At 31.2% G+C, this 18,562-nt stretch overlaps 1 protein-coding gene across 1 annotated transcript; it reads left to right on the forward strand.

Moving 5' to 3' along the window:
• Positions 1-8,411: 8,411 nt before the first annotated feature.
• Positions 8,412-9,561, forward strand: LOC131000117 (zinc finger protein ZAT5-like). Its single transcript, XM_057925886.1, has one exon. The coding sequence runs from the start codon at positions 8,602-8,604 to the stop codon at positions 9,460-9,462; it is 861 nt and encodes a 286-aa protein (XP_057781869.1). The 5' UTR covers positions 8,412-8,601; the 3' UTR covers positions 9,463-9,561.
• Positions 9,562-18,562: the final 9,001 nt, after the last annotated feature.

The raw sequence follows: 18,562 nt of genomic DNA on the forward strand, positions 1-18,562 counted from the left end.
ATCTAAGCATTAAGAACATTTTCCATTTCCTTACCTGCTGAGTTGAACGTGTGCACTTATCCGAATTTGATACTCATAATTAGGGAATTTTTTTGTGTAGTCTCGATATCTAATTATCATCTTAAAGTAAGCTTTACTTCAACTACTGAAATCTTCACATGTCTTAACTTTTAAAAATTCCATATAACTACATGGAAGATTTCGACATGATACGAAGTAACAAATTCTTGTAATTAATGGTAACTATGGAGACTCTTTAATTTGAAGATATAAGAAAATAGGTAGAAACATTAGAAAAGGATGAAAAGTAACCTATTTAGAAGAAGCTAGCTTGCATAATGTGGACTTTTAACTTGGTATTTGACATGATGATTGGTTATGAATTTAGATGATAAATAGATCTTAGATGTTTTTGAAGATATAAAAGTAAAGTATAAAAGCCACTCATGACATAAACTACTATAGAAAAAGAGCTTCAATTCAGCTCTGTAATGACACTTTTTGACTTCATTTAAACATCAACCCACGAAATTGCAGTGAAATGCTTGAAGTTGACAGCTCGACTTCATCCATCCAACTTTTAACAAAAAAAAAAAAAACATATGTGAGCAATGCCTTAGGTTTCTTTTTCTTGACAAAGTGTTGGGAAGCAACTTGGTAGTGACTAAGAGCTTTTCATTGCACTACTAAAGCTGGAAACAACCGAAAACCTAAATCTAGTTGAGGTTTGTGGTGGAAAACTCAGTTACTATATTTGGGAGCAATAGCATGATCATGTGGAGCCCTTTGTTTTCTAGTTTCCAATGCCTATGCTGTTAAAGATTGGCATGATAAATCATGATCTTCATCGCGTCTCTTGGTGCATAACGCGTGGCACGTGGTTCGCCCTCGAACTCTTGTCTGTGAAAAATAAAGATCCATGTATATGAGGGCTCAACTTATTGGGGACCATATAATGTGCATCTCCTTGATTATCTGAGAATTTTTAGTTGATGTGAACAAGGAAATGAAGTAGATATATCCTTGCAAGTGAATTAGGTATTTGCTAGTCCAACACTCAATTTCAAATTATCTACAATAATTAATGCATGTTGAGTTTGGTGATTTATTGTCAATGAGTGCAAGTGTGAAACAAAAGTCTGGTTTTACTTTAGATGAGTCTTGATAAAAGCAAGTAAAATCAATCCACCTAATATTTATCAATGCTTGCATTTTGTGAGCAGTTGCTTAATTGCTTTCTAATCTTGAGTATCAGGTAGGATTAATTATTACTTATGAGAGTGGCAAACTTAATTAATTATTAGCAACTTTCTATGAACATTAATTAATTAATTAATTTCATATACTACGTTTTTTTAGTGGATGTCAATCCTTTAGGAAGAATATATATATGCATGTGGTGAAGGGATTATATGTCAAAATTAGGGAAATAATTGGGGAACATGTGTGTAGGTAGAGGTAGTTTTTAAGGATTGATTAAGAATTGATAAGTCATGAGAGGGCTAAGTGAGGTGTGGTTGCAAGTAGTAGAGTTGGCATAAAGTCTGTGTCAAAGAAATTAAGTAGGCAAGTTAAATAGCCAACTTATCTACCTATTTTGGGCCTTCTTTTGTGTGCATTGGTTACAACCCTCCACTCCACAAGTGGCTTCTCTCTACACATCCATCACTAGATCCACTTGTATCTACTGCACATACATTATGGGAGTGTGGAGAGAGAGAGAGAAAAAGGATAATACATACTCTCTTTGTTCCGACTACATTGAGACCTTTTTTTTGGACACGAGAATGAAGAAAGTAGTGTTTTGTGTATAGGTAAAAAGGTGAATAAGTGTAAAACTTTTGCCAAATAAGGAAATGTCTCAAGATAGGTGGGACGCCTAAAAAGAAAAGTGTCTGAAGATAGGTGGAACGGAGGGGGTATGATTTATGATTGCGTATTTGAATGTGACACCGATGAGTTAAAAGTTATTCAATCTGTCGAAGTATATAATGACTTAACTTATATTATTCTTTATATCTCTAAGCTATCACAGAAAGTAAGGAATGAGGACGGGGACGAGCAGGCGTCCCCGTCCCCAAATAAGGAGAAATTTGTCCCCATCCATAGAGCTGTATCGAGTTGGATCTTTAAAATTGTTTCTATATTTAGTTCAATTTCCATGGACAAGAACAATCATCTTTATTTCCATGCATGAAAGGAGCATCTTTATAGAGGATTAGAGAGAAGTGGTTAATTAAGTGCATTATTGCAATTATGCGTTTGCTTTCAGTGTCTTACTGCAACCAAAAAAGCAAAAAGAGGTTATTTAACTGTGACGCACAGTTTTAATTAGGCTGGATCACATGAGTGCCTTGCACAACACCTCATTAATAAAAAAAATTATCAGCATATTTAACGACTCTCTTTCGAGGATTAATTGGTGCATCAAATATTACATGTAACCGTTTGATTTAAGTAATAAGTATTATTTAATCATTCTTCAATTTTATTCGTCTTATCTCTCATTCATTAAATTGCGCTTATACGTAAACATACACTTATAGTTTTTCAGTGGTGAAGTGACGTCGTTTCAACGGCTAAATGGTGTTGTTTTAGTGGTGCACATTGGATGAGTTTCATTGAAATTTATTAGGAATACTTTATTTAATCCATTTATGCCTATTTTCTTGAGGCCAATATATCTTTATACCTTAGTGTGATTGTTACTAATGATGGATGAGTTTTTCCCTCTTTTTTTCTCTCTCTTCTTTTATCAATTTTTTCACTATTTTTTTCTCTTTTTTCTACTTCAATTTTATTCTTTTCTAAACATAGTCAAATTTGATTTATAAATAAATATTCAATATACATCTTAAATTTAATTTTGTGATAAGGTCTTTAATATGGTATAAAAATCATAAAAAATAAATTTAAAACTAATAAGTTATAAAAAAATTAAATTTTTTTATTTTGTCTCTCTTCTTTAAAATCTTACAACTTTTTATTTATGTTCGTGTATGAAAATATTTATTTATTTATTATGACGTGTAATACTCTTAATAATGTGTAATGTTAATTTTCTTTATCAGATGATTTAAAATTATTCAAAATTATTTAATAACTATAATTATCATTAAAACTTTATACAGAGTTGAAATTTTATGTTTTTAATTTCAGGATATTATTGAGTAATTGATGTGGATTATTTTATTTTATCTTTTTCATTCTATTTAATATTTATATTTATTTATTTAAACATATCGTTTAATTTCGATGTTCTCCGTGCATCGCACGGATGGACGTACTAGTCTACATAGAAAGGGCAATACTAAAATTTATAGTTTGTAAAGTATATATGTGTTTTTTTTTTTAGAGAAAATTTGTAAAGTGTATAACGAATTTTAACGTAACTTTTGAAATATAACGAATTAAATCATCACATTTTCAATCTTTGCAATTTCGTACACCCAATTATTTAATTTATCATATTTTAAAAATTATATTAAAATTATAATTTTAAAATAATTGGTAATTTTACTTGCTAGAAGGCCTTAATTAAAATGATAGCATTGGTGTGTAGTTCCTTACGTGCCTGACACTGCCAAATAAACTTCACTTGAATTTTGTTACGCTAAGAATAAATCTGGGGTCCTCTCTTCTCTTTCTCCGCCGCAATATTTGTTGCTTTCGCTGACTATACACACTCAACATTAATACTGTTGCATCTCATATTTTCTTGATGCTCATCAATACTTTTTTTTTTTAATGAAATTACATTATAAATAATATAAACCACACACACCTCACCTAATGATTATTGTGGCAGAGAGTATTCGCGCGCACTTGGGGAAACAATTGCAAGTTACACACAAAAAAAAAACTATGTTCCATTTATAATATGAAAACATAGTTTAAATACAAAATTATCTAGCTTTTTACTCCAAAAAAAATATTTTCATTTCTCGACAAATATATCCTTGAAAGAAGTTTCATTTTCTTTTTCAATACTCTCTCTGTCCACGAAAAATGGATACATTTTTACACGTTCTAATAAAATAGGTGGTATTTTTTTATGTAATGGAGAAAAGATTTCACCATTGTATGAAATAAGCGGTTGAAATTGAATTAAAGGTGTTTTTTTTTAAATAAAGATACTTTAAAAGGAAAAGTGCTCCAATTTTTACAGACATCAAAAATAGTAATTGTGCCCCATTTTTTGTAGACGAAGAAAATATGTATATTGTAAATTATACTTATTTTTTAACATCTGGGAATGGACTTAAAACCTATTGAAATGGAAAGAATGGAGTATTTTTTTTTTGTAAAGCCCTAAAAGTTAGTTTGTGTGTGTGTGTGTGTTTTTTATTTATTTTTATTTTCTTGAGGAGGAAAAAAGAAAAAAATAATAGTGTTTCAATTGCGTTTTTTGAAAGTTTTCAGAACTTTTTTCCATTTATAACGGAACTTAAAAATGCATCATATCCAATAAGCAAATGGGACAAGCAATTCATATGCAAAGGTGTGTGGGTTCCTAGAAAACTACCACACAAACATTTGGTGGAATTATTACAACATGAGATATTATACTCCCATGCCACAACTTCCCTTAGCCAAATACTTAATTTTTAGTCTCTTAATATATGCATAATTTTATTTATTCGAATACATTAATTACCACCAAGACTACATCGACGAGAGCCGGCCGGGGTCCCTTGGGGGTGATGGTTAGGTCGGAACTTTCGAAGGGGTCATTCCCGCTCTCCGAACGTTTCTTTGACGGGCTTCTTTTTATGTTTAGACGGGTACTCTTTTTTCTTTTTATGTTTTTTCCTACGGGTTTTGCATAAGAAGGTTTTAACGAGGCATGACCCTTAATTAGTTTGCTTCTTGTGCATCCATGGGTTTCTAGTTTTTTCTCTTTTCTCTTCTTCTTCTAATAAAATTTCAATTTCATCATTAACACCAAGACTACATCGACCCAACGCAATGAGTATACATAATATTATTCCCTTCCCAAAACATCTTTTGTTGAGTTGACTTCTACTTTTATTAACAAAGACTTGTACAAAGATTGAGCACAAAAAGTATAGCTAGCTAATACACTCAACAATAATTTGCGTATATATTTAAGACTTTGTATAATTGACCTATTGTATATATAATACGAGTCACATTATGTAATTAACATCTTACCGATTTTTAATTTCAAAGAATGCAAATTTAATTCTTACTTATTAGGATATATATACATACGTGAAAGAAACATCTATGTTGATTGGCCCTTATATAATTAATTAATCAAAATAACAACATTTTGGGGCCACATTCATTTTGCCGTTTCATCTGTTGGACTTATCTTTACACTCTCCTTTCTTTCATTTTTCGTTCCTATAGTTCTGTAAATAATTTGAATTAGTTTTTGTGGAACAGAAAAGAGATGTAATGATATTTGTTTTTTTTTTTTTTTTTTTTTAAATAGAGGAAGTATATATATGTGAGTTGACATCAACCACGCACGATCGATATGTTTAAGTCAACAAAAGATACATCTACTTGTAAATGATTGAAATAATCCAATGATACTCAACTCCACATTGGGAAACAGTATGTCAAATTTATTAAAAAAGGACAACTAGATCCAGAGCCATTGTTTATATAATTTGTTGAAATTATTAGATATGCATCAGATACAATACAACAAATTTGTATTTATTTATTGGTAACTAACGAAGAAAAGTACCTGTCAACAAGCTAGTAGTTAATTTGTTGTTGATTTCACAAGAGTTCACTCATAAATTGTTGGTTGTCCAAGTAATCTTGGAAGCGTGGATTGCAAGGCCAATTGATAATACATTAATACCCATGAATCAAATATTCCTGAAAAAATTATCCTAAAATAGTTTTCTTATAACTGCTCGACTTTCCGATTAAGGTTTTTTTTTAAAGGTAAAATAAATATTATTATAGATCAAGACGAATGAGTACAAGGGGAACTCAAATTCGTATAAACGTCAGTGAATAGAATAGACAAACAATCGTCGAAGAGAGCTCAAGACTACTTTGACGGACAACGGCTAAAAGAATCCAAAAACCACCCGTGAGACGAGTAACAGAAACTATTGGGGAAGAAAGTCTTAACCATATCGACGTACAAATGATAATACCATCCACCATTCTAGCAATATGAGGGCTTCTATCTTTGAACACTCTTTCATTTTTTGCTTCTCAAATGATGTTACACATTAGTTTTCTAGGCTTGTTCCCGCCTTTCTAAACAGCCTCGTAAAAATGGTTCAGAGTCGATGAAGAAGTAATGGGGGAAACTTTCAACCACTTCCAAATACGCTTTCACACCAGACCAAAAAAAATGGCACAACAAAAGGATATGATCAGTGGACTCCAACTGAGAAGAATAGATAGTTCTCGAGCAAAATTCCGCAAAATTCCTCTCTTCGTATTAATTAAGGGTTAATTATCTTCACAGGCCAACACAATTTATTTTTTTTAACGATTTTAAGAAAATGCATGATATAATTGTATTGAATATTATGATTTGTTGAAATTGAGAAGATAAAATATTAATTACTGAGAAAAGTATATGATTGAGGAATTTGAATAGGTGAATTAATAGTCACATGTCACAAAATTGTCCATACGAAGACAGTTACTCTTATGGCGCACACACACTCTTCACAATCCTTTCCAGTGGCCTTTAGTGTCCCTACACGAGTCCCTTTCTTACAACCCTTGGATATATGCATGAGACAATCCTAGTTATATATTTAATTTTGACAGCTTCATTTATTGCTTTCTTCTTAAAGCTAAATAAATTGTAAAAATTACTCTGAATCTGATTTCTATATATGACCATATATTTTCACGAACGCATGTATATTTATAGTAATATTTGATGCATTTCACTGAATTAACACGCAGTGGATAAACAGTGAGTGGAGACCAAGTATATTGATAAAAAGGAATATAGTGTTGATGAAAAGAGGTGATGGGGTTTGCTTGAAAGCCAACCGAATCTTGTTTCTTCTCTCTCTCTCTCTCTCTCTAAAGTATACTTTTCTTTAAGTTTAAGAAGAGATGGAGTGAATGAGGTGGAGCATGCCTTTAACGTGCAATCCCCCTTGCTTTAATGCTTATGTTTATTTCTCACTTTCGCTGGCAAAATGTGACGACAAGTGAGATTAACGTACATACACACACTCCCAACATTAAATTTTGCTCATTAATTACTACTTATATTTATTATTATTATTATTATTGTTTATTACTTTGATCATGGACATAACTAAGACTTGGTGTCAGTCCAACGATTTGGAAATAAAGGATTGAAACAAGAATCACTTACGTGTTATTTTTCAATCCTACTATTATATTTAGAATAACAAATACCAATGTTATATATATATATATATATATAGGGAGAGGTTCAAGAAATAACCATAAATAAAAGAAGACCGGAGAACCATTTTCAGCCATTCGATCATCAAGATCTACGGTGGATGCATCATCTTGTTGGATGAATGCAGATCCTGGGTTCGAATCCTGAAGGGAGCATTTTTTTTTTTAAATTTTTTTAGTGCATTAATTTTAACAGCGAATGCATTAATTTTTACAGTGGATGCATTAGATTTGATGGTTCTCCCGTTCTCACAAATAATGTAGTTCTCTCTAGAACCACACCCTATATATATATATATATATATATATATATATATAGAGTGGGGCTATAATAAAAACACATCTTTTTGTAAAAACTAAAAACGGCTGAATTCTATGTAGAACACGTATGAATTTCGCAATTCATACAGTTACACAGCTAATTCATACGTGTTCTACATAGAATTCATACATTTTAGCCGTTTTTAGTTTTTACAAAAAGATGTGTTTTCACCCTAGCCCAACCCTGTATGTATATATATTCCCATAACAGAAAACCATATTATTTCATTATGTCCTTTAAAGAAATAGCATTAATAAATTTTGAGGGACCATATATATATGATATATCACACCATGAGCTTTCCCAGCATATTGAAATTAATATATAATGAGCCTACCATTTAATTTATTTTAACGTACAATAAAGCCTCTGACTTGGACTAATCCATCAATGAGCTTATTAAATGCCACTCGATTTTGATCTATATTACCATATTTCAACGCTTTTAACTCAGATATGTAAATGTAACTGGGTGATGCATTAATCTAATATTTTAATTTCATGTATAAATCATAAACAAAGTGTGCTTAGTTAAAAAAAAGTAGAGAAAAAGAAAAACAGAGAGATTAATTGATACTAGCTACAAAGTTTTAGTTGGCAAGTGAAGCAAGCTAAACTGTTGAGTATTCACGAGGGGCGGCTTCTTACTCTTTAGTCTTTACCATATATATATATATTCATATAAATATATATATTGTGTTTATTTTAGGCCTCACTATCTCATTCTCAGTTTCTCTCTTCACTTTCTCACACTTCCACTCAATAATAGTGTGTTTGTTCTTTCCCAAGTTTCATCAATTTTCTTTCTTCTTCACTCTAGCTCTTGGTTTAATTTCTTCATTTAATTAGTAATTTATTTTGGTATATAAGTATATTGTTTTGAGATGATGAAATTGGAGATGTTGGAGGAGTTTTCGGGGTGTAGCGATCAGACTACGATCGTGAAAGGGAAGCGCACCAAGCGGCCGAGGCCGTCGTCCTCCACCTCCTCAAACGGCGGCGCCGCCGAGTTCTGCAATTCATTCGCGTCATCTCCGACCACCTCGAGCGGGATATCGGCCAGCACGGAAGAAGACGAGGACATGGCCAACTGTTTGATTCTCCTCGCACGTGGGGATTCCCCTCCGCAACCACAAAAAATCAAGACCACGGCGGCAGCAGCGGCGGCGGCGGAGGAGAGTAAATTCAGCAGCCGGAAATTCGCCGAGATGGCCACCACCTCGGCCGGAAAAGTGGGCATCTACGTCTACGAGTGCAAGACTTGCAACAGAACATTCCCGTCTTTTCAGGCGCTGGGCGGCCACAGGGCCAGCCACAAGAAGCCGAAACCCGCCGCGGAGACTGATCAGCGGAAGTCTCCGCCGGCGGCGGCGGATGGTCAAGAAGAGGGAGGAGGAAAGGAGTTGAGAAAACTAACCGCTATTTCTCCACCACCAGCAACACAAAGTGATCCAAACAAGCCCAAAATGCACGAGTGCTCGATTTGCGGCTCGGAATTCGGATCGGGGCAAGCCCTCGGCGGCCACATGCGGCGGCATAGGCCGGCGCCGCCGCCGCCTAGTGCTGGCGCAAGGACTCCGGCGAGCGTCGACGAGAATACGACGTCGCATGAAGCTGCAGAGAAGGCGAGGAATTTGTTGGCATTGGATCTCAACCTCCCGGCGCCGCTGGAGGATGAGAAACTGCCGCCGCCGCCGCCGCATGTAGTCTTCTCCGCCGCCGCGCTAGTGGATTGCCACTACTAGATAGGAGGAAAATTGGGGTTTGACATTTGATCATGTGAATAATTATTTCTTTTACCAACAATTTTTTTTTACTTATAAATTTATAAGTCCCATTATTCATTATCGTTTCCCGTTATTAATTCATTGAGCTTTGAACGAGGCCGAGCACACATTTTGGTTGAATTTATTTATTTTTTTATTTTATTAATGGTGAAGTTTAATTAAGTTGAATTCTTTGAGTGAGTAAGTGGTTACTATTCATGGTTGCCTTTCATTCACGAAAAGCGAGTGATGTGGCATCTTTTCATGTGTTTCCTTTTTTAGAATTTATATTAATTTCTTTTTTATTTTTACCATTTTCAATCAAAATAAATCAATATCGATGATTTTACTTATACAGTAAAATTAAGAGGAGACGAATAGAATTAATGAGAGGGAGAGCGACTCGAAGAAGGGGCACCACAAGCAAAAGTGATGGATTAGGTTGCGTTTGTAATTTAGATTACAAAAAATAAAAAATAAAAAGAAGTTAAATAAAAGGTTTTGTTTGAGTGTGTGTTTCGAGTTTCCATTAAATGACGAGGAATAAATGGATATGAAAGATAGGTCTGGTAACTGCCAAACCAACCCATCTGTATATCCATCTGTATTCCCATCTTTTATTCATCTTTTTAATATTCACATATTTGAAGCTGTTTCTTGCTAGCTAGCTTTCATCACTTGCATCTCCCAATTCCTAATTTCTCGCCCCCACCTAATTAGCTTTAACATCTCCACTTTTAAAGCTTCTAATTTAACTTAACTCTATCTAAACCCCATTATAATTACATACTTCTTCCGTCTCACCATAAGTGAGGCAGTTCTTTTGGGCATGAGATTTAAGGCAGTTCCGTTTCACAATTAAAGATTTTAAAAAAAAATAATTTTAAAATAAGGAATGAGTATTAATTAGGATGATTAATAAAAATAAAGGTGTAATTAATTTTATTAATAATATTTTAAATTTTTTAATTTTTATCAAAAAAGAAAACAACTATTTTTGTTAGAACAATGAAAAAAAATACGATTTATTTTCGGTGGGTTAGAGGGACTAGTATTTATGGTTAAGTGTATATGAGAAGTGATCAAATATGAAAATATCGTAGTTTTAGATCTTCATAAGGGTTAAAATGTTAAATTTGTCATTGATGGATGATAAAGCTATTTCTTGTCTTCGTTAGTGGTATATGGACTTATGTTAATATGACAAGTGTAAATGACTGATTTATAACTGTCGAAGCTACAATTTTATTAAATATGACTCATCAATCTATCAAATTTATCAAAATAGAGGAATAGCACTTGTGTTATTTAAAGAATTGAAATATATATAGGAGAGAATGAATTAAATGAGGATTGATAAATATGGTGGAAAATAAGAGGAATGAGAATGGAATGGTGATTTTTGTGATCATTTTCGTTTTTATATATGGTTGATACAGTTTTTGTAATAGAAATTATTATTTTCGATGGAATACCTATTTTCATGCATATGAGATTAGCCATTATTCACCTCTCCCATTGTATTATGTACCCACGGATATGAGATTACTCTATAATAAAAATTTATTTTTTAATAATAATAATAATAGCCATAAATAGTAGTAAAATAATTTAATACTCCTTCCGTCCGCAATATCGTTTCCACATTTGCCATTTCGGTCCGTCCGCGATATCGTTTCCACTTCCATTTATAGAAGTAGGGTCCACAAACTTCCACTCACAACAATTGTGGGACCCAAACTCCACTCACTACATATTCACTACTATCCATATCCATTCATATCCAATAACAATAATTGCAAAGATAATAAAATAATTAATAATAATAAATAAATAATATTAATAGTAAAATAAGTAAATGATAATAATAGTAAAACAATGATAATAAAAAATATATAAACAAATAATAATAATAATAATAATAATAATAATAATAATAATAATAAAATGTAACAAATAATAATAATAATAATAATAATAATAATAATAATAATAATAATAATAATAATAATAATAATAATAATAATAATAATAATAATAATAATTGTGTTAATTTTATTTCATTCATATCCATCCATTCCTTGTAAATACCAACTATAAGAATCCTATATTTCATTTCATTCCATTCCTGCATACTAGTCATCACCTAATATATTCAAAATTTATGATTGTTAATTACTCGAATTAATTGCTATTTTATTTGATGTTAATGTTCGTTTGTAAAATTACATCTATCATAACCGTCAATTCCTTAATTGAAGCTATTTATTACTTGTTTAATTAAATATATTTTCCACGGCAAAAAATTCAAATCCATAATTCGTTTCAAAAAAAATTTAGATTTTGCATGTCTTATTTCTTTTTATCTAAGGCTTAGATACAATTTCATTTCTTAAATTAAGTGAGATTATCGCTATAACCCAACACTATAAGATTAATGCATTCATTATTAAATTTTATGCATCAGCATAAAAAATAAAATAAAATAAAAACTACTTTCTTTTGAAATATAATTACTCCATTAATTTATTAATAACAATTTCTCCTCACATTGTTATTTCACAACTTTCAAGAAAATTACTTAACTATACCTTTATCCTTAAAAACATGTCCATTTTTGGAAAAACAATCTCGTTTTAGAATTTAAAATTGACCAGAGTTAAAAAGATTTGTTTCTGGGTATCCCGGAGTAATTACTAATTAGATCGAAATGAAAAGCTAGAGGTAGATCGATATTGAAAAACTCAATGTACAACCAATTAGGTAGAGCTTAACCTCATGATCAATCTATCTTATGGTTCAACCATCTTATCATGGATTTAATTAATCCTATTTTGCACTTAAATTTAATAGCCAATAATTAATCACATAGATGTGGGTAGGGTTAAGGGACTAATTAGCTCGTTAAGCTGTTGCTGGTTGTGTTTGTTATGTGCACGTTTCGGTGATTATTTCCTAAGCCATGTGCCCACTTAAGTAATTCGTGCCCACATGCTAGTGGGCGCTACCCTGTCTATTAATCACCTACCCCCCCCCCCCCCCCAATTAACCACCTCTTAATTATAGTCGTAATTTTTCTTTGTAATCAAATTAATCAATCCACTCCTTAGTAGGGAGGAGATTTAGAGATTAAATATTCTTTACTGTATTTCGATTTTATGCTTTCTATTTTATTGTATACTATGTGTTAGTGATGAACTTAATTATGTTGAACTTGTAATACCTTTGAGCTTAGCTTCTTTTGATTTTTTGTTAGTTTTGCTAGGTGGTTTAGAAACCAGCAAATGAGATCCTCTGTCCCAAAATATAGTGTGTACCACGTGTACCACTCTTCATTTCTTTATATTTATAAATTATTTTTTATTCCATTTTAATTTTTTATGCTTTTATATATTATATAGATAATTAACAAGGGTTCACTCATCCATTTAGGATTTATAATTATTTTTTTATATTTATTTGAATTAATAATAGATTATTTGGGTTCATTAATTCAAAGTTAGGGTATATAATTTTTTAAATTTTAATTTTTCAATGATAAATACTAATTAGAGTTTATAATAATATAATAATTTTTATTTTTATAAAAAACAATTTATAAAATAAAGAAATGAAGAGTGGTACACGTGATACACACAATATTGTGGCCTGGGACAGAGGATCCCATCTGGTGGTTTAGATGATGTATTTTCATGTGTCAAAGGATTATAAATAAGATGTCCTAAATTTTATGTAATTAAGTGTATGGAAGAGAGATGGGAAAGTTAGTTAATGCTAGGCCTACTTGTATAACAGGTGTCACAAATGCACTGTTAGACAAAATTAGTGGATTATATTAAGCTAATCTTTATTTTCCTTAAATGTGTTTGCCAATATTTTAAAGTTCGGACATATGAGCCAACCAAATGAATTATAGGTATTTGTCAGCAAAATGTAAGAGACAGAGTAGTAGTCTAGTAACTATGCATGTTTATCAGAAAATTCAGAATATCAATGTCAATGACACTCCCTACTATTTAGAAGTTGTTAATTTTATTGAGCATCCAGATACCAAACTATATATACGATTTGAATAAAATTATGTTTTTGTGGAATACATCCTCTCTACCCCATGTCAATTTGGTAAATATAAATCGTATAAAATTATGTTTTTGTTGAACTCATCTCCATATCAATTCGGTAAATATTCTAAATTTCTAACTAATAAAAGGTTGGATTACTAGTGACAAAACTGAGGCACACAAAGACTCTCATTTGTGAGAGGTCTTGGGTTCAATTTCGCATGCGTGCGGTGATGATTTTCCACTTTAGGTGATGTTGTATTCTCGTTTTCGTGCAATGTTGTATTGTTTGGTGTTGAGGTCCTATACGCAGGGCGTTCCTCGCCTGCGTGCGGTTATGTTTTCCACCGGAGTGATGGTGACTGGTGAAGTCTCGCGTGCAGATTGCGTAATTGATTATATTCAGATACCTCTTATGATTTCAAAAAAAAATAAAAGGTTGGACGTACTACCTTTTCTTTTACTATAAGTCTGTTTAAAGGGACTAGTGGAGAATGTCTTATTAATTGACATATTCATGTATAACATTTTTCAAAAATTATAAATTAATATATTTTTGTAAATATGCAGTGATATAGAAGATGAAATTAGATAGAATTTTAATATAAAAAAAAATTAATGAATAAGTCAATATAAATCTATGAATTGAATAACTTGTTTATAATGCATGAATAAGTACTTAATATGTTATTTGTGCATTACAAATAATTTCTTCCTGCATTCATATTCTCATTCTATTTTATCATTTTTTCTAAAGTGTGTTAGTATCTACTTTGAAGATAGTGATGACAGGCAAACTACAAATACCAACGAATTTTTAGTTAATAATTCACTATTAAAGTGAACTTATTATAATCTTTTTAAAAATCAAAATTATCATAAAAGGGTATACTTATTGCAGGTTTTGTTAAGATTTACTGTCTGTCTCATTGTATACGTGTACATAATATGCATGTAATATGCAATTATAATTAATGATGGCCAACACACCACATGCTATTGGACCCTGCAAAATGGGAGAAGGAATATGCTCAAAATGTTTTTTTAAAAAGAAATGTAACCGTTAAATGTCTAAATACAGTATGTTATATTTAGTTTTTTTTATTTATATATTTTTTTTATAATTGCAATGTTAAATATAAAAATCGCGCTACGACGAATTCGAACATAAAACCTTTAACCTCGTTAGACCATTACACTCATGCGGCGTGTAATTGTTTCATCTAAACTATATACCATATATCACTATAATATTCCTTAATTCAACTATATGTAGATGGAAATTCAAAGTTTGACTAGTTCTTAGAAGTTTAATAAGATTAATTTCACCTGGCTAACTTTAAAAAAAAGAAAAGAAAAAGGATTTCACCTGGCTAGATGAATACAGGAGATGAGGAATATAGAGCCTAAATTAATAAATTATTCATAAGCTAAAGATTATCTATTTAGTGACGCCTGCTATAAGGATGAAAATGACTCAGTTTTGTATATGTGTATTGTTGTAATGTTGGAATGATTCAAATCTAAAGTAACAAAAAAAGTGAAAAAATCAATTCAGGTCCACAACCATGCTATTTTTTTAAAATTATCTAAATAATCTTTTCAATAACCAGAAAAATGTCTCCATTTTAATCAATCATCTACACTCGTGCATATTGGAGTCTTACCCTGTCTTCGTATTTTTTAGAGCGATTCTATTCATAATCTCTCTTCTACTCTTTATAGTTCCATATTTAAAGTATAAGATAAAATATAATATAATTTTTCTAATTATTCTTTCTAACTGAAAAGGCCTAGAAAGAAATCTAAAACTTTGATAAACTGAACCCAAATTGGGCCCAATTGTAAATAGCCCAACCCAATAACGGGCTTATTTCTCTGCTAAGTGCTAAATATCAACCACACTTTTTAGCCATTTCACAACAAAGAATTGCACCATCGTCATCTTCTCGTAGAGTATGTCGGTTTGTTTGAATTTGGACACCATAATATCATGAGATATTTTATGAATTGCGAAATGGTCAAAAGGCAAAGTGCTATACACCCACACTAAAAGATAAAATTTTAAATATACCTAAATTTTGTAAAATATATGAATTTTACTTATTTATGATTTTTTTACTCTTATATTGAGCATAATGTATTTTATACTGGTGTTTGACTCGCAATCTACAAATATCAAGCATTAGGATAATTTTTAAGAATGCTCGATAAATTAATGCTCGATTGCTTCACTCGCAATAAATGGACATGTCGAGCATTGACGTATTTACCACTAATGTTCGACTCATAGAGGTCGAACATATCGACTCGACTAGGAGTGGTCGATCGAGCATGTTGAGCATTAGTGCATTACCCCTAATATTCGACTTGCATTGGTCAAACATGTCGAGCAAAGTTCATGATTGCAACATTGTTTACGATTTAAGTAAAGTGACTATCATTTTAAGTCCAAAATAGATAGTTTTTATAATTAATTTCTTTTGTTAAAGAGGTACCCCTTTCGTCCCATAATAAGTGTCATAGTTTATTTTTTGAATTGTTCCATAACAAGTGTCTTAGTTCTAACATAAGAAAGTGAGCTCCACCACCTTTTACATTTTTATCTTTAATCATCCCCACTTTAATTATATTTCTCTCACAAAATAAAAATGGGTTTCACCACTTTTTATTTTTTTTTACTTTTTAATTATATCCACCTAAATTCTTGTGCCGAAACAAACTATGACACCAAGGGAGTATTTTTTATTTTCGAAAATGGGCAAAAGCAACCATAACCCATGGTAATGGTAATATGCATAAATACGCCTCAAAGTTGTGCACATATTGTGCAAAGTCGAAATAAATTTCTGCATCTTGAAAATAAATTCTAAGCGAAAACGATCATCATTTTTGCTGCAGTAGTTCCTACTATTCTGTCAAGTTGAATCACAAACACAAACAAAAGATTTATGGATACTAATCAATCTAGTATTATATATCTTGCGGAAGACCAGCAAAAGAAAACTTTATCACTATTAGGTTTGCCAGTGACGGAGCCAGGAATTAAGTTCGGGGGGGGGGGGGGGTTGAAATTGTACGGGGAGAAAATTTTTTTGAGCATTCTGTATATTTAAGATATTTTTTTTACTAAAATACGAGCATAATACTAATAATAACGAAAAATATTTTCATAGATTATATAGTTTCAATATATCACAAAATTTTTTTTGGACATTCTGTATATTTAAGACATTTTTTAAAAGGCAAGCATAATAATAATAATAACAAACAACATGTTCATAGATTATATATTTTCTATATATTACAAATTAGTTTCAATACATTATAATTTTTTTAGCATTTCATACATATTAGGCATTTTTTATTAAAAGACAAGTATAATAGTAATAATAACAAACAATATTTCATAGATTATATAGTTTTAAATAACAGAATTATCCTTAAATTAAGTATATATATGAGAGAATATAATAACCAAATACTCTTTTATAAAACAAAATGATTTTATAATAGGTATAAATATATATCTATATATTTAAAAAAAAAAAAAAAAAAACTCAAAATTTGGGAGGGGGCTCTAGCCCCCGGCTCCGTCCCTGAGGTTTGCCCATCCATGAAGAAATGCAGTTGTAAACTTCAAAAGATATTGTAAACCTAAGATGACCAAATCAAGAAAGGTTTGTTAAAGTCGAACAGTGAAACGCAGAAACGAATTACATGCTCCTCTGTCTAAAAAATCAGTGAAAAGTCTCATCACTCGTAAGGTTAGAGCGTTATGGTATTCAAATCACTCACTTTATCAATAGGCTACCCACAATATTTTAGTAGTGACATATTTTTTCAAATATTATGATATTTATGAATAGGGTTAATTTCTTATAAATACACGAATTATATTCAAATTATAGTTTTTTAACTAAATTTATTTTTTTGGTTAAAATATACATAATTTTTTTATTTTTTTCGAAATTTGATGTGAGCCCAAAGTTTGTTGGCTGATAACTTGATTGTTGGAAATCCGATGGGCGATCCGAAGGCACAGTTGGAAAGTTCGTGACACTATCTTTCTAATAAGTAATACTTATATTATTGGATTTTGGTCATCGAAAGTGGTCGAACAATAGCATGCACGAAAGTTGATGTCATGAAATATTTTTTCTTTTTAGTAAATTGCATATGTAAATAAAGAAATTTAAAGACCGCATGATGGTGAACTCGAACCAAGGACCTCATGATGCTTTGGGCATGCATTAGCCACCTATCGCTAGGTCAACACACATATATTTTTTCTTTTTCTTCGATAACTAAAATCCAACAATATGAGTATCATTAGAGAGCTTTCATCAAAAGGTTCTCAACACTCCCTTCGAATTATCTATCAGATCTTTCAGACAATGAAGTTATTGAATAACAAACTTTTGGAATAAGGCCAAATTCCAAATAATTAGATGTTTATATATTTTTCAACTAAAAATAGATATAATTAAAAATCAAAATTTAAGTATAGTTTGTGTATTTATAGGCAACCAACCCCTATAAATATCACTAAATAATTTGTGACATTTTGAAGAGGATAGATCTATATTACTAAGTCGTTTATATCCATACACACAATACTTAGACTAGACCATAACCAGAAAGTCCTAAACTCTGAAAGAAACAAGACTGTCAGCATTGATTCAAACATCTGTAATTAATTAAGGTGGGGGTGTAATTAACCCGATGAGCATTAATGGAACATATAAAAATTTCAAAAACAATTTATGTCGAGACGACCACCTTTACATTTTAAAAAAAGTTCAACTCTTTCTCATGCGTGATGGTTGACGCCACGCCAAAAACAGTGTTAAAGAAAATGAGGTTGAAAACATTAAATTAAGGCAAAGAATACATTAGAAAATTATAGCAAGCTAATGGCTGCAGATGATAATTGTTATAATTAAGCCTATCCCTATAATTGTCAAACAAAATAAAATTCTTAAAAGTGGATTATTTGTTTGAATGTGAGATGGGTG

The sequence above is a fragment of the Salvia miltiorrhiza genome, chromosome 8, assembly GCF_028751815.1.
Source record: "Salvia miltiorrhiza cultivar Shanhuang (shh) chromosome 8, IMPLAD_Smil_shh, whole genome shotgun sequence".
Classification (NCBI taxonomy): domain Eukaryota; kingdom Viridiplantae; phylum Streptophyta; class Magnoliopsida; order Lamiales; family Lamiaceae; genus Salvia; species Salvia miltiorrhiza.

Excerpts from the sequence above, each read along its gene's own strand:
- LOC131000117 (XM_057925886.1), top strand. The coding sequence starts at position 8,602 with ATGATGAAATTGGAGATGTTGGAGGAGTTTTCGGGGTGTAGCGATCAG.